General features: G+C 36.7%; 3 protein-coding genes across 13 annotated transcripts; 2 read left to right on the top strand and 1 right to left on the bottom strand.

Moving 5' to 3' along the window:
* The first annotated feature begins 299 nt into the window (after positions 1-299).
* LOC135171254 (monocarboxylate transporter 10) lies at positions 300-9,829 on the top strand. 11 transcript variants are annotated; one of them, XM_064137720.1, is made up of 10 exons: positions 2,597-2,832; positions 3,918-4,419; positions 6,078-6,229; positions 6,297-6,570; positions 6,661-6,808; positions 6,888-7,056; positions 7,131-7,380; positions 7,532-7,633; positions 8,042-8,098; positions 9,127-9,829. In XM_064137720.1, the coding sequence occupies exons 2-10, from the start codon at positions 3,963-3,965 to the stop codon at positions 9,201-9,203; spliced, it is 1,686 nt and encodes a 561-aa protein (XP_063993790.1). In that variant the 5' UTR covers positions 2,597-2,832; positions 3,918-3,962; the 3' UTR covers positions 9,204-9,829. The 11 variants fall into 11 exon arrangements, 9 of the variants coding, with proteins under 9 accessions (XP_063993754.1, XP_063993763.1, XP_063993773.1 ...); XM_064137711.1 differs by having other exon boundaries at positions 7,532-7,684; positions 9,127-9,828; XR_010300519.1 differs by having other exon boundaries at positions 2,598-2,832; positions 8,000-8,098; positions 9,127-9,218.
* A 211-nt stretch (positions 9,830-10,040) lies between these two features.
* On the top strand, positions 10,041-23,851 carry LOC135171250 (sine oculis-binding protein homolog). Its single transcript, XM_064137662.1, has 5 exons — positions 10,041-10,892; positions 11,012-11,511; positions 17,608-17,956; positions 20,876-21,087; positions 21,402-23,851. The coding sequence occupies exons 2-5, from the start codon at positions 11,314-11,316 to the stop codon at positions 22,656-22,658; spliced, it is 2,016 nt and encodes a 671-aa protein (XP_063993732.1). The 5' UTR covers positions 10,041-10,892; positions 11,012-11,313; the 3' UTR covers positions 22,659-23,851.
* On the bottom strand, positions 23,626-26,313 carry LOC135171331 (guanine nucleotide-binding protein subunit beta-like protein 1). The gene is made up of 4 exons (XM_064137818.1): positions 25,858-26,313; positions 24,807-24,994; positions 24,272-24,602; positions 23,626-24,042 (listed from the first exon to the last, which is right to left on the bottom strand). The coding sequence occupies exons 1-4, from the start codon at positions 25,999-26,001 to the stop codon at positions 23,737-23,739; spliced, it is 969 nt and encodes a 322-aa protein (XP_063993888.1). The 5' UTR covers positions 26,002-26,313; the 3' UTR covers positions 23,626-23,736.
* Positions 26,314-26,334: the final 21 nt, after the last annotated feature.

The raw sequence follows: 26,334 nt of genomic DNA, 5'->3' as shown, positions 1-26,334 counted from the left end.
TGGAAAAAATTCTGATGCCCTCTACAATAACTTGGCATAACAACAAAAAATCACAAGATAATAATTGAAACAATCACAATCGCAGCTGATAGTCAACTTTTTTTAATAAAATCGTAATGCTATGAATAATATACTGCGAATGGTGCATCATGCAATTTAATTGATAAATCTGATGATTGGAAATATCGAAAACTTTGAGGCATTGTTGACTTAAATTTGAATTCAAAGTGGCTAGCGGAAGGTGCCGCCATCTTCAATGTGAAAGCGGAAGAGTTCCCGCTCGTAAAAGTATAGACCTCTGCCAGTTGAATATCGATCAGTCTATGATTTCTTTGAGGTCTGAAGCTTTTGAAATTTCGCCAGTAAAATACTCTCAAAAATCATTTCTCTCTGATATTATTCCGGTACGAAATTCGACAAGTTTCATTAAAGATCATTGAAAAGAGAAGAGGAGCGGTAGTCGACTTTTGCGATTCGAACATCTGCTATATCGCGCACGTGGAATAGATCGAAGTGAGGGAAAGTGTGTGAGCTTTGCCGAGTAAGGTCAGGGTTTAGCGCCTTGGTCGATGCCAGTGGGGGCTCTTACCTTGTCTCTTTCATCCACATAATCATCAGTGATAACAATGTGCGCCAGTACTTGTGAACAAAGTGCCAGAGATCAACAAAGTGATGACTGAACATTCATTGGATGGTTAAACATAATTATGACCAGCACTGTTGTTAGGCGCCACGTGTGGTTCCATATATCGAGCATTAACTACTGTCCCCTGAGACCCAGTTATCAGTGAAAATCCGATACCCTTGCAGTATCGAGCGGAACTCATTTCACACAGTCATGTATGTTTTTTGTTCCAAATTAAACTATTTGTTTTAATTGACACAGCCAGACATTCAATTCAGGTCAATGCTTGACGATGTATTTCGCTGACTGCAACTAATTGTCTTCGGAAATTGATTGATAAGCCAATGCATGTGCCATAATAGATATTGATTGGCAGGGAGTGGTGCAACATTGGAAGAAAATTGTAAGACATACCGGCTTCGATACCGCTATTGGAGTTTTCAAAATTGATTAACCGGTGTATCTGTGTATGATCACGTTGATGATTTGTGAAGTATTGATTCATTAATTTACTATTCTGTGAAAGTATTTTCGCTACCGAATGGGAGTATTGCTTTATATCAATTTTGTTTTTCTGATAAAAGAAAAAAAACAAATATTTTTATAGAAGAACCGAAGGACCTGGTTTAGAATTTTGATAGATGCGTTTTTCCGTGGAAATTCCAATGTTCAATAGAAGATATTTTATAGAAGAAAATTGAAAGCTTGGAAAGTACACATTTTCTGTGAACATTTCTCGACTTTTCCATACTCAGAATGTAATGATCAATCAATTTGCTAGGTTCATATGTGAAATTTTTTCGTGAATAAGAAGAAAGAATGTCGAAGGTCATCGACCCCGGTAAACTTCCGTTCTAAAAATTCTAATAATAAATACCCCCAACGCTTCAAATTTTGACCGATATACACTTGATAATTTCACTGGTTTTAGACATAAAACATGATGCATGTATCATATGTAAATACAATATAATGAACCCGTGAGGACTGATATCAATGAAGGGTTGCCCGAGAGCCCCTCCTTCGTCAGATTATAAATACACGTCAGTCATAATGGATCGCTTTAAAGTAGTATGAATAAATTCCCGTTGAGTCGTTGAAGGCAACGAGGAAGAATGGAATGTAAAGCCAAAAAAATTAATTATTATCGGTTATTTATCCCATTAATTTTATCTTGGATAAGTGCATAAATTGATCCATTGAATTCTCTCTGAAAATATTGTTTAAAATAATTTTCCCTCTTTTGGCTAAGTAGTGTAGACATAGCATGTCATTCCGGGCATGTAGAACGATAAGGTATTTATTATAAGAGTTTACGATAATGTACAGGTTGAGTAGAGAATTTTTATTTATTTTTTCTGATTATGCATGGATTGCGATATTTCCTGAAATCTGAAAACGTCCATAGGACTGCAAAAATATTTTTTTTATCCTATCAACTTTGGTTGTAAATACACTACAGATTTTTCTTTACAAAGTTAAAATAATATTGTATTTGCACCCGAAAATGTTTCGAATAAAAAACATTCGGGGAAGAAAATTTCGTAGAAAAACCCAGCGAACTTACAGATCAAATTATTGAATTTCGATTGAACTTCTTATTGGTTTTACTCCTCATAATACGGTATTTCGTTATAATTTGGTTTTATTTATAAAACAAAATGTGCCATTGACCTGATACGGGCAGAAGAACTCTCCGCCCAATCTCTAAAATATATTTTCAATATTTTCAGAATTAGTTTACGATATATCTTACATCGATGGTGTAACTTTTTTTTGAAAAAAATAATGTAAAAATTCTGACAGTTTAGATCCTAATAACGTGATAGGTACGGAAATTTTTCTACAATTCAGTTCGCCTCGGAATTTCAGGAAAGATGATTAATTTTTATTGAGTATATTTCTCCATGCAATAGCCGCGGTAATAGACTCGTAATTTCAACAAGGAGACGACCGGCCGAACCACTAATGTGCGTAGTACATCGTCGCCGATCGGAGTAGCCGTAGGATGTGCGTAAAATCCAGTGGCTTCAGTTGATATTCACTCGGTGGCAGTGACGAGTGTCGAGTGTGCTTCACTTCTTGTTCCACTCGAGTTTCGTGTAATTTAAGAATCAATTTGAATTGTTGTTCTTTCTTTTCTTGCATTTTATTCTCCCTCATGTCAACTTATTTCACCGATTTTCGCTCCACTGACTGCTTCGATGGTTCGTAAATATTTCAATAATTTGTTAACAATGAAGCGGTTCGAATTATCAGATCAAATTTATTATGTCAATGGTGAAGTAATTTTTTTCGTTAACTTCTCTGTTCGCGAATCGTTGCCCTTTTTTGTTTTCGGTTGCAAATTGTATAACAGTTGGAATTTCAATTTAGGATTGTCCCAGTCACGTACAAACGCTGATAGAAAATTGAAGGGAACTTAATACACAATTCTATTGCATTTCTATTGAGCTTCGTTTAAGTGTCCAATGTTATTAGTTCGATTCGCGGCATAAAAAGCGAAGAAATATTAGATTAACTTAGAATAAGAAAAGACGAGTGATCAGCGTTATTTTACTTTAATTAATCTGTCGTCATTAATAAAATGGGTATTGATTGACGGCAGTAGTTCTGTAGACGTGATTAAGTGAGGGTAATATTTAGCCAGACTGTAAAGAACAATTGTAAGATTATCGAGTAAACTTCGAATGATCTTTGAACCTGTGACATCAAAGACGATTATATTTAATTTTCAATTACAATTTATTCGAGTAAAAATAAGTTCTCAAGTAGAGACAACTGCGAGTGTCACAGATACTTGTACTGCTAGTTATACACGATTTTTCAAACACTTCTCGTGCCCCTAACTCTTTCAATGTTTCGCGTTGGTGAGGTTTACAAGCCGGGTCGAAGGAAATAATGTTCGATTTATATCGCTTAATGAGCTTTCACGCTCTTTTGCTCTTTCCCTATGAGATTAGATGGGATTCCCCGAAGAATTACTCTGAAACAGAGACGACTTATCTTGTCGATTGCCTCTTTAGAACCTGGCTAATGATTTTAGGAGAAATATTTCACATTCCTGGGTAAAACTAATTATGAATGCATTTACGTGGAGACTAATATGAGTTTGAAATGGAATTTTTTATACTTTCAAGACCAATCGTATATATCTCAAAACAAATTAATGAATTTGTTAGTAAACCAACCAAGAGTGGAAAAATTTTTTTTTTCCGTTCAATTAATTCTTGTTCATTGTCACTATTTCCAATACCATCCATTAACATTGTGATCTGCATTATATTTCCAGGAGTTTAAAAACTTATCTGTAACAATAAACTACCTCTGAACCACCATGACTGCAACCGAATACACCGACTCAAACGGAATTGTGGGAACAAATGTCGGCTCAGCAGACACGAGATGCGTCATTGACAATCAGAGAGCCACTGAAGAAATGATGACACGTGTCAAGGTGACACCAATAGAAAGGCAGTCCAGTGACAACGGAGACGAAAGTGAAGCTTTTATTGATAATAATCATCCTCAAATAGTTTCATTAAGCGGACAATCAAAGTCCGGCAATCTTTCGCCGAATAAATTGCCACGAAAGAAAGCCCAACCTGAGGATGAGGATGATGATGATGACAAATTACCACCGGATGGCGGAGTCCGGGCATGGATGATAATGCTAGGAAGTTTTACTATTAATGGAATTTTGTTCAGTGTCATCAACTCCTATTCCCTAATTTTTCTCAAATTATCGGAAATTCTGAGAGACGCCGGGGAAACGGAGGTCTCGTCGAAAGCTTGTGAGTTTTAAATTCATTATTTATTGATTTACCACGAAATTCACTGCGATCCCCCTTCAGAACTGGCAACCGCAGTCACTCCTCGAAGACCTTCACCAAGAACTATATTTTATTTATATAAAGTCGAGAGTTCCGATTAGATATTCACCTGTCTGATGTTATGTCAAATCATAAAAAGTCAATATAATTGCGCTACCTGGAGGGAGTCCAGGAACGATCGATTCCAATACCGGTTGGAATAGATTGAAACTTGAGTACTTGTTCTGATATCCGTGTTGCGATATTCAATACATGTAAATAGTATGATGAGATTTGTAAATAAGTACAGACGTAGAACGTCTGCGAATTATTGCAGGTTGTAAAATCATATTTTTTGTCGTATAGAGACGACAATCTGGGAGAACAATTCATTGAATTCTAGTAATCGGACATGTGGATAAAGCCATGAAAATTTCACTGATCATGTCCTTAAATTGTTGATTAATCAGGATGCAGAATTCACGTTCAGTTAGGGACAGCAGTTGTCACATGCGTAGCGATGCAATACCATTAAAAATGGCAATGAATCGTGGTATTGTGTAATTATCATCATAGTTTTTCCTTACAGACATATCGATGTGCGTAAATTGGACGCTGAACCGCATTGATATCGTGTGAAGTTTCCCGCATTATTTCCCGTAGTTGATAGTACCCTATCGAAGTGTCTGACCTGCCACAAACATCCATAAATTATTTTCTCATAAGAAATGTAGAAAACTAAGTCTCGTGCATCCCGTGGATGTGATAATATGAGCCAGTAAACTCAGCTGGCAAACTTTACTCTGATTGTTTATGTCAAAGCCAAATTAGAATGAATATATGGATTTTCTTTCAATCAATACGCCAAGAGAATTGCGTATATTTTTACGCTGATAGAGTAATTTGTTTAGCCCAAGGGAATATTCGTTAAATGTTAACGCATGGACCTTTAATGGAATCGAGTAGACCCCAACCATTTCTAACAAATCAAAGTGAAATTAATTGTCAAGTTGCCGACTAATAAACAAATCATATATGCACGCGGAATACCTTACTTTGTCTGTCAATGAAGTCGACAATAGGATTTCCTAAGCAGTCATTGTTGGAATCTACCGAGCAATTATCTGTACTCCATCCGTAATGAAAGGGTCAAGTGACAGTGGAGGGTTGTCAATTCTTCATCGTGAGTACGGTGGCCAGAGAAGTTGACAACATCAATCATCTTTCCCATAGACCCTCCGCCATAATAAATTACTGTTATATTAAGTCAAAAGATTTCATCTGTCGCAAAAATGATGGACCTCATTAGCCGTAACGAATTTTACCTATGCAAATTGAACTTCAATGAAAAGTTCGGAAATGCTTAATGAGAAAACTCATTAACAATCACCCTTACGCTGAGAGAAAAAATATAATGTTGTTTGAGATAAACAAATACTCCAAATTAGTATTGAAAAAATCACTTTTAATTATTCATTATGCGATAGCTAAATATGCACCCTTGCGGTCACGTTGTTTAAATAAACGAACAAGATAATTTAATAGCATTTGCGGAATCGCAGGGATTAACGGGCAAATTAACAATTGATGGGATGAATTGGTAAATCCATGAATAATATAATGTAATTATTTCATTATAGCATTGGTTGGCTCACTGACAATAGGAACAACATTTTTCTTGTCTCCTGTTGCTGGTATTCTTACTGACAAAATTGGAATTCAGATGACAACATTTATCGGTGGTGCACTGGCTTTTGGAGGAATGTTATTGTCTTCTATGTTCTCCACTAGGGTAAGTATTACGCTGTATACAATTTTCTCCATTCTATTTTGCTTCACGATTGTTGAATTGTTTCAAGGTTGAAATTCTGTACCTAACTTACGGTGTTATGTACGGTCTGGGTGCGAGTCTGGCGTACACACCGAGTTTAGTCATTTTGGGGCACTACTTCAAACGTTATTTGGGGCTCGTTAATGGGGTTGTAACCGCCGGAAGCTCTGTATTTACTACAATTATGCCTTACTTAATGGGTAGCTTGTTGAAGCGATTTGGACTGGTCGGTACACTCAGAAGTTTGGCGGTCCTTACATCGGTAGTTATGATGTGTGCGATTCTCTTCAAGCCAATACCTGGTAATACAATAATATATAATATACTAACAAGGGCATGGCATGAAGGGTAACACCTCGAGTCCAATCTTCTCAATCTTATAAATTTTTCAGTAGCGAATAAAGCAGCGCACACACCGGAGTCTGGAGTCCCTCGGAAGGCTACCTTCAGGTCAAAGATGAAGACAGTAGTAAACACGTCCATCTGGAAGCGGAAAAAATACGTTGTCTGGGCCAGTGCCATCCCCTTAGCACTCTTCGGGTTGGACTTACTTCTAGAACTAGGCAAAAAAAGGCATTTCTGCTTGAATTTCTCCTAATGAGTGTTCATTTATTTCCAGGTATTTCGTTCCTTACGTTCACATAGCAAATTTCGTACAGAAAGTATTTGATCAAAATGCCAACGAGCGTCTCCCGATTATGTGTATTGGAATTACGTCTGGCATTGGTCGTCTTGTTTTTGGATACATTGCGGATTTGCCAAGGATTAATAGAATACTATTACAACAAGTGAGTGAGAGACATTTCGATTTATCTGAATTTCTGCAGGCTGGAAAATCTTATGAGCAATGTCCCATTTTTAGATATCCTTCCTCAGTATTGGTGTCTTAACGATGCTCTTGCCACTGACACCTCCTTACTACTCAATTCTTCTTGTGATAACTTTGATCATGGGTTTATTTGATGGATGTTTCATATCATTACTTGGTCCCATTGCCTTTGATATTTGTGGAAGGGAAGGAGCAACCCAAGCCATTGGATTTCTCCTGGGAATGTGTTCCATACCTCTAACTGTTGGTCCACCCATAGCGGGTTTATTATTCGATCATACAGGTAAGTTTCTCAATCATCGTACCTCACGAACAATTATTTCATCGGAGCTGGTCAACATTTATGACATAGTGAGAAAAGAGCGCGCAATCGTTGATTGAGAGAAACCAGGATAAAATTTTGCCTGAGTCATTTGTATTGTATTGATTTTCAGGGTCTTATACATTACCACTAGTTCTGGCTGGGATTCCCCCGATAATTGGAGCTGGCGCCATGTTCCTAGTGTGGTTTGTGGACGATTCCGAATCGGAATCTGGTAAGAACCATCTAACTGAAGAATCCATCAACGACGATGCTTGCCTCAATGGTTGGTAATTCAAAAATGAGTTGTGTAGTTGAAGGGAATAAGGAGAATCCTTGTTTATTTACGATCTTATTGATTTTTCCATTTTTCAGTATTTTTAAATATATACTCGATAGAGAGGATGATTTTGAAACGCAAAATCACTGAAGATCTGTCATGGGAAGATTTTTTCATCTTATTCCATTCAATTTCATAATCGATTTCCTCGAAGTCGAATGCAAAACTCAAATAATTAACGTTTCTTCACCCTGTTATTTCTATAATCCGCTAATTCATCCTCAAATATTTGGCTTTTTTTGTTGTCCTCCTGCTTTATAGTTTGAGTCTCGGTATGGTGGTGGTTCAATGTGTGATTCACAGGAATAGCGAAGCCGAGATGCGAATTACTCGATGGATCTGGTAGAGGGAGAGAGGAAGGTAGGTCATCAAAAAATCAAAATTTATCAGCCGCTGCACTTTGCAATGCTAAATTTCAACGGAACCTTGATCGTGCCTGTTACTCCGAGCCATTCATGGACTGTCCAGTCACCTACTACAGATGCTCCAATGAAATTCAGCGTAATGGCTGTGGATGCATTACATACTCTGAAAGTGTTCCATTATTGATTAGTACTAAATTGATTGAGTGATTGAAAGCACGAAATATTTCGCTCGAAATAATAGACTGATAATCATTTTTTCTCACTTTTATCTGCTGTATGAGCTGTGTTATCATTAGTTTCGTGGTGCCAAGTCACGAATACAATCGTGAACAAAATGATTTTTTTTTTCTACTAAAGTGGAGTGATCGATGTTTCTATTTGTCGCTCTGAAATCATCCTCTTGGCTATGGAAAAATCCGCTTTATCTTTCTTCTTTCTGCTTTCTCGTGAATGAACGAGTCGAATATAAATTGGTGATTAGTTCCTTCAAAGATATTTTTGAATCTAAAGTAAATGAGTCATGATGGTGACTAGGATTTTGTTGCCACTCTCTTCACAGAATATTAGACAGGATGACAGGAACATTTATCATTTTAAGATAAAAATAAAATCTGAAGTGACCGTTCTAAAAAAACAAATTCATACAGTGAAAATTCATTCTAAACATTTCGAAGAAATAGTCACCAAATGAAATTGACTCATCTTGTTTTACCATTTCACTACTTAACTGTGAGTAGTGGTCTCCTATTTGTTGCATTGAAGATGTTTTTGTCTTGGCTTTTTTATTTAATATAGAAAATGAAGAACATAAGAAGTGATGATGATACTTTAGATAACTGCACGTCTGCGTGTTCTTTCTACACTTGAATAAACTTCTATCAATTCTCAAACGCTTGCACTTTTTTTCGTTTGCCTTTCCTATCTTTAAAAAATCTTATCTATTTGATTTCTGTGATTTGTGGGTATTGGTAAATTGTTCCGGTTTCCATGACGGTGAAAATAGGCAATTTTTTGAATTTCCAGGACGAAAGGAGCTAAAAGATTTGCGGATTAATGGAACCACCCCTACATCAGTCACTCAGACAAATGAGGATACTTAAATCTTACGCTACAAGAGAAAAACAATAATTTCGAATTGCCATTACTATTCTCCCATGTCACTTGCTCAAAGCCATTTACGTCAGTTCATTGGAAAGGGAAAATAGGCTTGTTGAACCCGTTCAGAGAGGACGAAAGTACAAAATAACAGGTCATCACTCGTCAATTCCAAAATATATCACCGCCTTGATCATAAGTATTTTTTTATGATAGCGAACATTGATCAGAAATTGTAGTGTCTTCATGATGTACCTGCCAAACATCGACAAGAATTCATATTTTTAGACGGGCTTTAGACACAATGTACCTATGGTGACTAGACGTTATCAATTAAATGAAACAGTGCTGGAATGTTTAGTAAATTACGTACAGATAACAACTTAGATAACTGGTATATTTTCCCAAACGTTCTTATAAAACTAAATCATAGAAAAACCGAGCGAATTGCGTGAAAATTCCATTGCGTTTCCATTATTAAGAAATTTCCGCATTCGCGTTCTTTGAATTAGTTGTAAAACGAAAAAAAAACTTTCGAAGTGAACAAGCCAAATATTTAAATCGGCAAAAGTCCTTAGAAACGAGGAACTTCTGAATCGTTGATAATTTCTTCGAAACTGATTAACATTTGGTGCTAATTGAACTTCTGTTAAGAATTTTATCATTAAAATAAAAAATGTTTTATAGAAATTATTAGTAGAGTTTCATCCCCTTATTGAACCTATTCTATAAATACATTTTTTATAGGAATTGTCCGATTGCGATTCTGTACGTCTTTTTAATCTAGTTTAAATTACCTCATTTGAATATTTTATTTGCATACTTCAGATAGCGTAAGCTATGATTTCGGAGTCTTAATTTTGAGAGTGAGTGGTCAGATTTCGCATCAAGGACGAAAGCTAGGCAATAATTGTCGGTTTCTCAAATTTTCTGAAAAAAAAATTGGTGTCTCAACAATTTAAATAGAAACATCTCATGGAATTGCAATAATTCACATTCATGTCTTTCTCGCGCGTCTTTTTCCACTGATCGTACGACACGTTGAATGTAAAACTACTTGATAGTTAGTGTCTGACCCATCCGGGACCGTCACTCCTCCCACTGTTGTACCTGGAGATTTTTTAGCTTTTTTTATTCTAATTGAAGCCATATTCAACCGTACATCGAATGTTTGTGAATATTATAAATTTAACAATAATGATATTCGCTACATACCACAAGTTTCAGGTTTCCTGCCCGAAAAGTCGAAGGTTTTTGCAATTAATTAAAACATTAATCCAAATAACGTATTTCAGATGACTGCCAGCTTGTTCCACAATATCATGAATAATATGATGATTTCGTCTCATTTGTAATAATGACTTTAATTGCTCTGTAATTAATATAAAATCAGGAATATCTCTTCTCCCCTGATTATAATAGGAATCCCAAATAAAATGAATAATCGAGATTCATTTTCGGAATTAATCATGAAAATTAATGTTGCACTGATAAATCCGTTGGAAAACATAATTAATCGCTGCGTCGTGTGTACCTACAACATAGGCGTCGAGACGCCGCCGTTGCGTGGCATCGGGTAGAAACGCGCCAGCAAAAGCCAGTAGTTGCGCTCAGTTGTTCACGGGAAGTTACGAACGTATCGTAGCCAGCAACACTCAATGCTGCCGCGCGTGTATTCTCATCCGTTTTGAATAGTACGCGGTTATTTTTATCAGCATTATTTTTCTCCTTTCAAATGTAAATTCCACATAGTATCTTTTTACAGAAAATCTCACGCGCCAAAAACAACTCAATTTAATTTGAATAATTTCAGCCTTGAGTCTTCAAATTTCGGCGTTTCAAAGAATTTTTTATTTTTATTTATTTTTTGTTACTACGGTCAGACGACATGACACATATTTATTTTTGTTTTGAATCATCAAAAACTGTTCTCGAGTGCATTTATCGTGGTGCATGACTACACGCACTACGCGCCATTGTCGAAGTAATTTATTGCTAAGAGAAATAAAGTACAGAACGAGAGATGAGATGATGTTGATTTTTGCTCTGTAACGTGTGATGAGTGAATGATAAAAATTAAACATTGAATATTTTGCGTAATGAGTTGTATGTATAATGAGTAGTAAATTCCGACTGTCTCCATTGTCGTCATCATCGTGCTCGTCATCTTCCTCGTTGTCTTCTAAACGTGAAATTAGTGTGAGAAGAAAATCCAGCCGTTTGAATTCATTGTTATCGAGTCAGAACAGCTGTCGTGATCAGGACAGTGTCAACGCTAAAGTTAAAAAAGAACCGCCGGAGGATGAGATAAAGGTAAAATTAAATTATAAAATCTTGTCACGTGCGATGAAATTTCATAGAACATTGCAGCGAATTTTAATATATAATTCTGATGAGTTGTTGAACCTTTTTATCCTCCGTGTTGTGGATGGAGTCAACAATGACTACTGAATTTAATGAGGAACTGGTTATCAATTAATTGTTCGATTCAAATAAGAAATAATTGCAGGAACTTTCCATCGTCAAGATAACATTTACTATTAACATTTTTTACGAGGTAAAGCGATGAAACTCGGCTGCACATTGAAGTTGCGCTCTTTCATCTCTCAAATCGACAAATTCATCAATAATTGTTGATACAATATCATATTAATTGGAGCTTAATAAACCGAAAAAATTAAATAAAAATGATGTACCTCTTCCGCAATTCTAGAGCGAAATGTGGTGAGAATGTCATGAGACAGCGAATTTTTCCTCAATCATTCCGGAATTACCATCTGCATTGTCCATAAAAGTAACGATATCGTCATGTAAAATTTCTGAGTTCGCTCTCCAATCGGTGAGAGCACTGCACGATTCGTACTTTTCACAAGATATTTCTCTCCACCTAGAAAGTCCCGTAGAAATTGAAGTCCAATAACATCTCTAATTTTTTCTATGAACATTTGTGACGTGCGTTCGCTTTCTAAATATTGTTTACACATGAAAAAACTTTTTAAAATGACATATCCACGATTTCCCTCATTGAAACAAATCACAAAAACTGTTTAATCGAGTTAAAAGGAGGAAACGATTACCCGGGCACTCCCAAGTGAAAATATCGTGGTATTCTCCTCATGTAATCGGTATCTATTTTCATTCTTGCGAAAATAACCGAACAAAAGCCCATGTATTCCAGTAAGAAAAACTAGAGAGGAAGAAAAAGATGAGGAGAGAGCGCTGTACCTCATGCTATCGTAAATAAGAGAGAAGTCGTCTTCAGTTTCGGCATTGAACAATATATATATAGTATCGAGGGAAGATAGGTTTGCTTTCCAAGGAGGTAAAAAACGAGGAAGGGAACGTATAAAAGAGAAATAAGATGGTGCAGGGTGTAGGTATATTTATATATATCTTGGCTATATATCGTATTACATCTCCTTCGCCTGATTTATTCGGAATCATAATAGGCTGAAATGCGACACCAGAACGGCTCGCTTCACATCATTATACCTTTTGTCTTGTATGATCACCTGAGCCCGTTCAGTTTCTTACGGTATATCCATGAGTTTTACATGTGTGAAGGCGCTTCCAAGGGAGTGTACGTAATGGTTCTGTGGAGGGCTTTGATGTCGTATAATTATTATCGTAATTAACAGTGTTGATATTAAAAGAGTCAAATGTTTTCCAATGGTAATTGATAATGTTGACTGAGGAAGGTTGAATGACACAGTAATATTTGAAAAATTAATATTTTCCAGCAGAAAAATCAGAGAATTCGATTATAATTCATATTTCATAATTTTCAATGCATCTAATATTTAAAATCCGAATAAAAAAACGCTCCGTTTGTTATTCACAGCACGACCTTGAGTTCAAAACTCTTTTCAAGTTTTTTCCGCAAATTTGAAGGACTTGAGTAGCATTCTAGCTATAAAAAGAAAATGAATTTTCCCAAATCGACAATAAAATATTGAAGAGTTTTCGTTTTTGTTGGTAACAGAAGAAATAAAATAAGCACGTTTCATCGAGCAATCAATTTATTTCCTGCTAAGTATCATCAGGTCATTAATTTTACGGTATTAGTTCATTAACTCGTGCAGAAATTCAGTAAATTCAATCATTTGATTGGCATAAATCCAAGAATTTCGTTGAAATATTTAGCTAATTGGAGTGGAGTGTGATAGTACCCTAAACATCTATGGAAGCCGATAAAAAATAAGAAATTTATTCTTTCAATATTCTTGGATTTGGACAGATGAATACACACGAGTATGTGTCAGGGATTCAGATGGACTCGAGAAGCACGTGCCCGAGGTTTTAAATAAACAGACGGCTGGGACCGGAATAGAACTCCCCCTACCCTTTGGACCTTTGCGTCTTTGAGCATTACGAAAGGTTTTCTGCTATTTTGTGCAAGCATCAGACTTCGTGTTTTCATGTATTTCTCTCGTTTTTGTAATGTATACTTCTTCTTGTTCTGTCGTGTTTTCGCCTCCAAAAAGGCAGATAAAAATTGAGGGGGCGGGTATCCTAGGGGGTTGAGTAACAATCCTCAGGATATATGAGAAGTAGCGGGTGGGCCATGCTAACCGTCCAGAAGATGATGAATTGTAGGAGCTAATACCAACTTTTGTGTGGCATAAAAAAGGTCCCTCATTACGACTTTAAAGCTTCAGGAAAATTATTAAGGATCTGACTGTATGTAGGACATTCTTCTCCTGTAAAGTTTTTTTCTACGAAAATTTTCAAGTCAGGATTTTGTTTTTTTATATGCGAACAAGTGAACTTTTCGAAACACGTGCTTTTATCAGAGTGAACAAAATCGATTTTTATAATATGTATTTTCAGACGATTGCAGCTAATCATTGAATTTTTTGATTAATCGTCCTCGAATAATTGTACCCCTGTGCAAGTATACAATTTAGCCGTACATGATAAGCAGTCTGAGTTTATTTTCGCGTGCTACAGAACTTTTGGCTAACTCAGGGTTAAAAGAGAAAAGGGGCAGGAGAGCTTTTCGTTTTCGGGGGAGGGTGGGTGAGTAAATGAGCGGTGAGTTACAACCGCAATGCAGCGTTTGATTACACCTTTATTGCCCGAGATAAAACTTCCAAAATTCCATTACAAGATCACTAAAAAAACCGGGTCTGAAATAAAAATATCTACTTTATTTCATTGAAGTTGTTAGTTGCGAACAAGTCTGACGGTTGGTTAATCATGCTGAGAGGAAATTCATTGATAGATCCACTTGACTTCATGATTGCTGTTATTAAAAGTATCTTAAATATTTAACATACCTGGAATGCATCGCTCAGATATTCTAAATTTAATTAATTCAAGCTCACTTGCAATAACATTCTCAACTTTCCAGAATTGCTAACCCCATTAAGAAATTCCTTACACTCATTAATCTTAAATTGGATTTAAATTCCCATCATCAAGAATTTAAATCCAACTATTTTCGAATTTTTATTTACATACTCAACGATGTGCATTATATATGTATGTACATATTTTACCTAGTTTGAGAAAAAACATTCGCCTTTAAAGATTTTTCTATGAAATGAACTTTCACAAATGAATAATTTCTCAACGTCTACTAAAACCCATCCCTGCTACGAAACCCCATATTTCTCAAGACTTCGTAACATTTTATTTACATTCATATGACAGTTAAATACCCAGTTTTTAGATTCTCCAGCTAGGCTCGCGCAGTTCAGTTACAACTCTGGCGTATCATTTGACAACGGGCGTAAATCAGTAATTCAACGCGTTGCAAATGATCCTTCGGCAACACCATCCGGACCGATTATACCAAGATACAGCGTATATTCAACGTTAGTCCAGACACAAACACGTATGCGCAGAGTAATGTATACCTCTTCTCTCCTCTTTCCGTCTCACCCCCGGCCTCCTTTACCCTTCTTCATTTACTCCAACACTCTTTCGCGTGTCAGTGATATGGGTATCGTTATAGGGGATGCTTGGATACAGGTATTAGTGTTGTGTACATGTGTATTCACGAGTTAACGTGGGTAATATGATACCACACAACCACCTTGCATGCCACGTTAGTCGTTGACGTCACGCTTCGCTACGTTAAGTATATATTTACATGTGCCTAGGTAAGGTGATCAACCCCCCTTTTATCATGACATTAACGATACAGTCGTGTTTTTGATTGAAAGAAAATTTGCCGATGTGAGCAGATTAATTTTCATCCTGCGAGTCGAATCATTTTGAGATAGAGTTACAGTGGGTGGACGAGTTTCCGGACGCTCATTAGGAGCAGCTTCCGGACGCGTTAGGGGGACCCTAGAGCGACAAAAACTTAAATGATTGTTTTAACACATCTTTAGTGTCACCTTAATGCTTAACAAATTAATGAGTTCATGAATTTAATAATTAAAGAACAATTTTTTCGATTATTTATGCGAATTTTTATCCCGATCTGAGGAAAATGATTTTTTGTTTAGTTCGAGTGTAATACGCGGATTGGTATAATACATTGAACATGTTTTTTTCACTATTGCAAAAAGGTGGCTAAGGTTTGCGGAATGCCATCCTATCCGTAGTTAATTGCTAGTGTCAAGATGTAAGAACCAAATAATCACAAATTTGTAGAGGTAAAGAGATATTTCCCAGAACCTGTTTACGATTTCCCAGGGTATATTTTATGCCACATTGAACTGAATAGTAACTGAGAAGTAACCCAACACCGCGTTATTGAATTACCCCTTGCATATGTGCGATGTAAACGTTACTCATCTGAGAAAAAAATCGCGTTCTACTTCTGCGCATGTTGAATTTCAGTTCGACATAATGATTTGAAAAATCGTTTCGGGGCATTTTAGGGTGTTTCGTGTGAAAGGGCCATCAGTCGATTGGTTAAATTTTATGGAACAGATCATAAAATTTTCGTGATGATTCTGACAATTTCATTTTCAGACTCACACTTTCTATTGATTTTTCATCAATTTTTTTTCTTCGCGATTTACCTTTTGGAGTAATTTTTGCCTTTTTTTCTGGTAATTTTCATTAAATTTTCTCTGCGTGTTTTGTCTTAATTATTCCCTGGATCATTCCAGATTACTCTTTCAGTATTAAAAAATTTAGAAGGAGTATTGTCGTCTTGAGAAATATAAAATTAAAACATGAAATAATAATTGAATCGAAATAGTACAACGTCTATGAATTTAGATTTATATAAAGCCATTGCATTGGCATCTTTCTTGTTATCACACCTCGACAGTATGAATATTTTCAAAAAAATATTGCAGGGGATCATACATTTTTTTAAATAAAAAAACTGTAGACTGAAGATTTTTATGAAATGAATGAAATAATTTTTCTCCGCATTTTTGGAAGGTTTCTCACCGACTGATCAATCTGAATGCCACGGTTTTGGTATTATATTTCCGATAATAAAAATCATTTCCGATAAAATGGATTTTTTTACATCACCAAGAGTAAAATGAATCCAAATGATTTGTTGATTATACCTCAAATAAACGATGATGGAATTGTTCGCATAAGCAGACCGTCCTTTCCATTGTAATTCGGTCCTTCGACTAATGGATTGATCAATGTGCCGTCAAATTTCGTGAATATCCATTTCGTTTTTATGTACATGTATCAGTTTCATTGCTCATCGATGAAACTCACTCCATTCAAATATAATGGGGATAGAATTGAATGAATTGAGAACGATTGGCACCAGAGGAAAATTTATAAGAGAAAATATAATCAAGTTTCGAATTGGTAACTAGATTCACGTTCGCGAGTTTTTTTCTCTTCTTCCTTTGTTCTATTATTCTATTTCATTTTATACGAAAGTGAAATGACTGCGGGTGATCGTTAAATGGAATATTTCATATTGGTTTCATCTCAGTACAATGTTATCTGATATTTCAAAGGAATTTTAACAATCCTCGTTACATTGTGAAATTGGACATGATTGATGTTCAAGGAGAAGGATTTTTGTATATCAGATAAATTGGCATCGAACGCTGGCAGTATGATCGATCGATGTAAATGTAAGTGGATATTAAACGTGTTTACAATAGAATGCAGATGGTACCAGTTACGATGACAAAACCTAAGGTTAAGATATGTAATTTCATGACGATATCATCGTGTTCTGGATTGAATCACTATTTTTTATCTCTTCATTAATTTACTCTTCATATTTTCCGAGAAAGCAAGCTATGTGTTTGAAAGAACACTAGACAAAGGCGAAAATCTTAGTCTCATAAAGTTCCTACGTTTTTGTGTAAATCACAGAAATTATGGAATACAAAAATTCATCGGCTCAGATTTTATGGTTTTTTTTTTTCAAAAAAAATACAAGTTCAGTGAAAAAAGAAATATGAAACTTTATTTGACCACATAAAATAAAATAACACGTGATTATCTTTTCTTCATTAGGAGTATGCGGCAAACGCAATGAGTGAGCTCCTCGGTTGGTACGGCTACGACAAAGTCGACAGTGGCTGCACCCGTGGTCTCAATCTGGATCACTTTGCCTCCTCCTCAAGTCCCAAGTACCATCACCATGGCACAGCACGGCTGTCCACTAAAGTTACATCTCCAGGGATTCCCCGGAAGAGTACCTCAAGGTCGCCCACATCAAGGACCTCAAGGTCTTCACCAAGTATTTCAGTTGTATCATACAAAGAGAATGGTCTTGTCCAATCATCTCCACCGCTGTCTCTCAGAACGGGACCGGCGAGTCCTAGGATTATCGAAAACAGTGATTCAGCGTCCGACACTCCCGGTAATTATGAATTCTTTCTATTACTGATAAAACCATGCACCCCCTCACCCCCAAAGACTAAAACTAGAGATGTTAAAATTCAAAATGAAGTGAGTGTCATACAACTAGTTGTCAAGTGGGAAACTGCTTCTGTCTTTAACTCCATACTTTCAGAAGTGAAGAATTGAAGCAAAAGTTCACCCTATATGTTCTATCCATTCACCCTGTACCTATATCACCCCAGCCACACAAGGACACGTGTGAAAAAATACAATTTTCAGATTTTTGGATCATAACAAAATAAAACCGGAATAATTTGCGGAAAATTTTGGCTCACGTACTATAATCGAAGAACCCCAATATCTTAGAGATGGTTCTAGGATCCTTGGAAACCTAGGTAGTGCCCAATTAATATCCCGCCATCTTGGGCCTCGAAAGGTCTTCGGTGTAACCGCCACTGAAGGACCGCATGCATTAAACTTTGCGGAAACTTGGGAGTAATAATTAGCGACAGCCTGTTATTTTACACCTGTCTGACATTTTCCACCCCAATGGTGGCTACACTAACAGCGAATAAAATTCCAAAGAATTTGGAATGAATATATGGAGATAGAATTTCAACTGAAGAGATTGGCGTAACAGTCATTATTGCACGACAAAGTGAACTAAATTCAGAAACATCGAGGAGAGATTTCTTTTTGGATGGAATACTCTGGTTCTGTTTCTTCACATATTAAATGAACTGAAAGGTTGAAAGCTCTATGCTATACCTGTCTATCATGGATGTCTGTACTATGTTCACAGCTTTGTGGTGGCTTCAAAATGAAACACGACGTAACAGATGTTATTACACATTTTTTGCTTTCCAATTGACGCATCAATAAGAAATTTCTGTTCGATTGGAATAAAGAATTTTAATTGCCAATACCAATCACATCATCACATGATGAGCTACGTTACGCGTCCGCATATCTATTTCCTTATAATTGGAAATATTACGTCATATAACAAGCGAAAAACTATTGTGAGAGCGATTTTTGTTAGAAATAGTGTAGAGCGTCCATCTCGTTTACCTCGCATTGACATGTATGAACAGAATGAACGGAGAGCCACAGAACAGGATAGCAACGGTGTGTTATAGCCAGGTAGCAGAGCTTGAAATCCTAGAAGCTTCCGTTGGGAAATGGTTCGAATGAGCAAAAGGTAATCCTTGCCCCTTTCCACTTTGCTGCAGCATCACCCTTTCCCGGTATCAGAAAAGAGAGAAGTGCAGATTTGAGAATGTAGCTGTAATTATTCGGAGGCGTGTGACACAGGAAACCATTGTTCCACGTTTGAACCGCTGAATAATTGTGAAGAAAGAATTGTTTACAACATTGAAGAACGAAATTTAAGTCCTTCTAGTTATGAACAGGAGCGCCGGGGTAAATGTAGGAAAATGTAGGGGGTCCCTTACGATCAGATGTTGAATTTTTATTGAAAGTCAATGAATGAACCGTAGATGAGGGAAATAAACCCTCAAGGGTTGAGCATTTCGACTAAATGACAGTCGAAATTCTGTAGAAAAGTGCCCAGATTTCGATTGAGTACATTCTCTCTGCGAATTGATCAATGTTGGGAATATAAACATAATGATGTATTCATATCACCGTGATTAAAGCCAAATGCATGTTGAAATATGGATTTTTGGTGCGTAGGTGGAGAGGTGAAGGATGGTGGCTGGTCCATCAAGCAACTTGATACGTTGCAACTGGATGACGGTTGAATTTCATCCTGAATATACCTCTTTTCCATTTCCCTCGTGTATTTCACTGGTTCATTCTATCCACGCAAACATTATACGTATTTTGGCTTTTGCATAGATTGTTAATGTTTTACAGATTGAACACTGTTTCCTCCTTTTTATTTTCAAGTACAAGGTTGTAATCGATCAGCGAATTATTCAACACACAAGTGCGATAAGGCATGTCCCTATCACCTACATTGTTAGAGGCAAATTCATGAAGAGTTGATGATTAATTTTCAGGAAAGCGATTGAGGGGTTGAAAAGTTATAAATTTAACATTTTACTCAAACTCGCTAAGAATTTTAGTGGACAGAATTCCTATCAAAAATGTGGAATATTCACTTTCGTGGGTAGGAGATGTAAACATGAGGAAACCATAAATAAAAGCAATTTTTTGATTCATATTAAATGGAAATTACTATTCACTACTATTTTTGTAGTCATAAGAATACCATTCCCACACTTTAGTTCAATTAATATAGCATTTCATGTAACATTAATTCCGTAATTCCTCTTCAAAAGCACTTCATGCAATGTTTGCATAAACATCATAAATGAATTCTTTTTAATTGGACTGGATGCGCCGCATAATTAAATATCACGCAAATATAATGATGACATTTACAATTGATAAATGGAATTAATGAATATGTATGATATCTGTAAATTAATTGCACACAGAGGAAATTTTGCCTCAAATCAGAATGAAAATACCGAAATATATCCCAGAAATCATCACGTTTGTAATTACGAAATATGATAATTAACAAACTCTCGCAGTGATTCTGCCTCTGGAAATACACTAGTTTCACACATATGCGGGTGTGTTGGAAATATGAAAAAAATTCGCTCATCTCATCGTGCAAAAATTAATGTTTATTTCATTATGATTTGTCAAAATCAACGCAGATTAGCCAGTTGAGAGAACTTTTAAACGATAACATATTGCTTCTTCTACTCGACGCATAATCGAAAATTAATTGTATTAATTGTCGATCGGTTAAAAAGAATAATTCATTAAAATTCGGGCGCAACGAATGAGATATCGTATTTCACACTGAGTAATTCCTGTATTTTCCTGCTCTATAAACATGCTTAGGAAGGGTAAATTTATATTCATCCGCATCTTTAAATCCAATCTATTTTCATTTCAGATAGTTCAACGACGTGTTCATGGTGCGGTAGGGCTGGTGGAACATGGGAGCCGGGTTCAACTGGTTCAATGTCATACGGTGTGATAAACAATTCCAGTCGTTTCTGCAGTGAAGCGTGCTTCGCAGCAGGCAGACGTGCTGCATTCAAAAGAGCCAGAACTTGCGACTGGTGCAGGCACGTTCGACATTCCGTCAGTTATGTTGACTTCCAGGTAAATAATCTGCGTAAATAGCTGGGAGAATAAATAAACTTCAGTTTCCGTGATGTCGACAGGAACGTTTTATTCCAAGCGATCATTTTACTCGACTTTCACAACTTCGACGTAATTTAATTATTTCTCAATTAAAAAATTAGAATTTATATCTTCCAGTAACAAATGACAATTGACCATTGCTTCCTGACATTTTCACTGCCTCAAAGAAACCTCTTAAAATCGTGTGACTCTTGAGAAATGCAAATTCGATGTAATAATGTCAGTGTAAATTTTTAAAAATTAACTGTCTTCTTCCGTTTCCTCGTTCACAGGACGGAGAGAGTCAGCTTCAATTTTGCAGTGACAAGTGCCTGAACCAGTACAAAATGAACATTTTCTGTCACGAGACACAGACCCACCTAGCCCTGCACGGCATAACAAGTGCATCCCCATCCGCCCTCTCCACGAACCCATTAAATCTCGGCGGTCTGATAACCCCCGATCTTTGGCTACGGGACTGCCGGTCCCCTCCGCCAAGTCCCGAAGAGCCCGAAGAAGATCCCCTCATAGTTGACGATGAGCCCCGTCCCTGCCACCCCGAAGACGCTTCACCCGGTGTAATCCCCACAGATTCGTCCAACCAGGACGACATGACCTCCTCAAACATCGACGCAGAAGAAGCGATCGTCGAGGAAGCGATAAAAGAATCCTTGAAAGACGAAGAGCAGAGGAGATCTCAGTGTAAAAAAGACGAGTTCCTGTCAAAATCCAAAGACCCTGAAGATACTGATAATCGCGATGATCGAAAATCTGCTAGTCCCAAAGATAATTCACTTCCGAAAAAGCCAATGCCCCAGGAGAACTGCATTCACCTGAAAGACATAAAAAAACTGATGTCCAAGGGAAGCCACAGGACCTCTAATCACTCGAGGCCCAGAAAATGGTTGACAGATCCGATTCCGATAGATCTCCAAGTTCCCAGATCCACTGGTGGCATAATCAACCCCTCAGACATCCCAAATTACGTTCCCCATCCCCAGAACTACCCACTGCGTCAACAAATTACGATGGGCGTCATGGGACCAATGGAACCACCTCGCCACCCCTACCATCCAGGAATGCCTTCACAAATGAATACTCCCCAAACAGGATTGTTACCCCCAGTAACTGTGCTGGTCCCCTACCCAATTCCCATCCCCATCCCCATTCCTATACCAATTCCCATTCCACTTTTTGGTAAATTTTTCACGTCCCGAAATTCCGAAGATAGTAATAAGAAAGAATGTGAAAGAAGCACTGAGTCCTCTAGTGAGAGCCCTCAAGATCTATCCAGACACCGAAAGTTCGATGACAACTGTAGAAATTTGGGTGCGAAAATTCTGCGGGTCGATGAGCCAGTTGCTTCACCACCTGTTGCTGGTGTTTCGAATCAGCCGACAGTTGTTTTAGAGGCTGAAGGGGTTGATTTAGGGGGAGAAACAATAGTCAATTTGAAGAGACCCTTGAGGAAGAGACGACGACTCTCTGGGGGGAATCCCGAGGATGTTGAGGGGAGAATCAAGAGGAGAAGTAACGTACAATCTGTGTAATCTGCGGTGATTGAGGTTTGATTATGTAGTTGAGAGATTTGGGTCTTTGAACAGATGGATGTTTATCACTCCGCTGGTCGCGCTAGGAGTACCGTATCGCACTTTTTGATAAAGGTAAATGCCAAAGATTCTTGAGGTATGATAGAGAATCCCTTCTAGCTTCTCTGTTTACTATGAGCCTATCAGTTTAATATTCAGCGTATTAAATTGACTAACTGAGTGTAAATGGACCAACAGAGTGTTGATAGCGGGGGGAGGGTAGAAAGGAATCTGATCCAAGCAATCCCTCAATTAGAATATAACTGTCATGGGATCTTCTCAACTTCTCTCGTGCAGGTGCACCAATCAAGACGATCGCCTAACAGTCATATTATAATTATAAGAATTATGAATTTCAGGCAGTCGCCTCCGTAAGGTATTGGTTTAGTTATGATTGTATTCTGAAATAACGACCATTATACTCGACTATCAGTAAATTAATGTTGATTTATTGTTCGAAGAAAATTCATTTGTTGAAATAATTTTGCTTCGTTCAACTGCTGAATGACGTTATTAGTGAGGATTTGGCAATGATTTTGTTGCCCTTGGAGCTTTACTCAATATTTCATTGTTAATTAGTGCATAATGTTGATCATATTTGATGATTTTTCTAATACTGAATGGTATCTAGCCATCAGTTGAGTGATTTCTTCATCGCTGTATTGTTAGGTGCCTCATACGAAAACTGTGTTTTTATGTTTAGAAACAGTGAGATCGTTACGATTTATGTTATTTTTGTCGTCTTTGTTTTTGTATATATTTATATGTAATTATTTGTGAAATGCCGATAAGTTGGTGTTGAATGAAAATGTGTAAAAAGTTGTTTGAAACAAAATGATGGATTTCGTTATCCAAATGAGTCATTTCTGATAACCAGAAAAAAATGAATTAAATCTTCATGAATTTTATGGTATAAAACAATATAATATACTTGAAAGCAATTGTATTATTCTCTCTCCACTTACAAAACAATAATCAGATACATTTCTATGATGTTTATTTTTCGTTGATTTTTTTGATAAAACAGATCTTCATTGATTCACTGATTGTAGAGATCCCAGAGTGATACAGTGCCATCTTTTCCGGTTGCTGCCATTAAATTCTTGTTGTTGTGCGCCTCAACCTTCTCCATTGAATAAATAATATCAAAAATAGTTGATCTGTGTTGATCCAGTACAGCCAATGGTCGCAATGTTTTCCAGGAAAATATACGCACTCTACCATCCCAACCACCTGATGAAAATACTTTAGAGTCGTGTCGCGATGCAAGAACTGATATACCAGAATTTTTTACTGAGATTGTCGTCTTGTGGATGAGTTGATCAGTTTTTGAAAGCTGGAATACCTGAAATTGAAGGAAATACGAAAAATAGTGAAAAAATAAATTTTCTTCGTGTATATCTACAGATAGACTCTACAAGAATATTTTCAGTCATTGAACCCTGCTGGTCTTTTAGATCTTATGGTCTGCAACAGAAGCTGTTCAAACTGTCTGATATTTCCACCAATTCAGAAGAAGAATTTAAAAATAAGGAAAATATCAGTATGTTTATAATTATATTGTGAATATTTACCTCTAATTTATCAGTTGGATATCCAATAATTCCTCTCATCCAGTAATTATCGAAAGTCATTGCCATTGGACAGGTATCAGTCTCCAGCCAACTGTTTACAGCCATTTCTTTAACGTTCCAAGCTGCTATAGCACCACTCTCGTAGGCAACAAGTATAATATTATTCTGAAGACCACAATTCTTAATAGCCATCACTTCACCCAGCGGCTTGGACGTTGAGATCTGGGATGGATCTAATTTATTTACAATGCTGTTGCTTTTTAACGAGTAAACTCCCACGTTAGAGCTCGGAAGTGGAAGAAGAACGAGATCTTCAGACAAAATCTGGGACCTAGATCATTGCAAACACCAGCAAAGTCAAAAAATCAATCGTTTAAATACATGAAGAACATCTACGTTGAAGACTCTTAGAATTCACTCTTGTCTGTTGTCAATATCTCGATATATTTCTATTTTCTCTCAGTGTGGTATTGGAAATAATACAGTGATGGAAAGTTTTTATTATTTACTGAATTAAATTTCCCGCAGCATTTACCTACAAAATCCATGGTACTCAGTGTCAATTCTCTTCTCAAAAATCCAATTTGAACCATCCGCACTCCATAAATCTACACCTCCACCTTTCCTTTGTACAATCAGGTATTCATCACCAAGGGTGTGCAGTGAAAGGCACTGCTCCTTGTTTGTATCGTTTATTTTCAGTTTGGATGCCTGTCGGTGTTTCTAATATGACAACATGCCCAATTTTCCTGGTGTTAGCGACTGAATAATAATTATTATCGTTATATTATAAATAATTTAACTTAACGAATAATTGCATCATCTAGGCGAACTCAATTTTCCTCATTTTTTTAGTTTTTCCTAAGTTTCAGTGAAACTGTCCAATCGCTCTCATCATGCAGTGTTTAATATGCTTACTTGAATACCTTCAACGTAACTTGGTGCGGAAATTGCCATTGGATACACCAAAAATCAATCATCATTGAACTTGAACGGTTTTAAACCACGCAACGTAAATAATGTAAAACAATGAATGACTCTTCATGGCATTAGAACAAGTGAATCACTCCAAGCGGACAAAATCCATTGATTTTTCATAAACCAGTGACTCGCAGAATAAATGAGATTAGCCGATTTACCGAAGAATGAATGACACCAAGATCCCGTCTACAATCTTTATAAATTATGCGCCTGAATGAATTATTGCTCAGAACATCTGACTTAATATTTATTCCCATTAATAGAAATATTTCAGTGCCGGTGTTCCATGCAAAAAATCGATTGAATTTGATTCTTCTATAATACATGATTTCTCTAATATCAATTATACGGTTTTTCTGCCTTCAACGAGAAGAGAAATAACATACAGTGATGAGCAATTAAAGGAATTATGTTGAGGAATTAATGCGGGAAAAACTATACAAAAAGAGTTTTTCCCAAAATGATTTCCAATTTTTCAATAGATCTTGCAAATTTTTAATTGGAATTTTTCAATAGAAATCTGGTCTTATTCTCTAGCCAGTTGGCTTTATAAATGATTTTTGCATCTATATAAAAAGGAATAATAGTCATAAATAAATCATTACCTTCAGGTCCCAAATATGGACATTTCCGCTCTCAGTTCCGGCATACAAATGCTCAATATACGGTGAAATTCTAAAGAGCAGGCTGTGAACAGGGCCCATGTCACCCCGAAACACATAGATCGGATCGGGTGGAAGAATTGCCATTGTCAATTGTTGGAAAACACTTGTCTCCGATGGAATAACACAAACGACGCAGTGGACAATTGCTTCGAAAGGGTTATGGCTGTCACTCGCGATGGATGAGGTTTACCATAGAAGACGGGAGGTACACGACACGCCTGATGAACTCTTGGATATTGGAAATTAACTGATTTCTCTTGTTGTAAACTTTACAAACTTTTACCATTTCTGTCAAATCACTTTTAGCCACCAATTTTATATATTTTTTTTCCACGGACGCGTCGATCGAACCTCCCGTCTTCTATCCCTTCTGATCACAGACTCCATACCGGTCTGGTCTGGTATCTAGTGTCATTT

This window comes from Diachasmimorpha longicaudata, chromosome 2 (assembly GCF_034640455.1).
Source record: "Diachasmimorpha longicaudata isolate KC_UGA_2023 chromosome 2, iyDiaLong2, whole genome shotgun sequence".
Taxonomy (NCBI): domain Eukaryota; kingdom Metazoa; phylum Arthropoda; class Insecta; order Hymenoptera; family Braconidae; genus Diachasmimorpha; species Diachasmimorpha longicaudata.
Note: the sequence above shows the minus strand (reverse complement) of the source record. Positions and strands in the feature narration are given on the sequence as shown.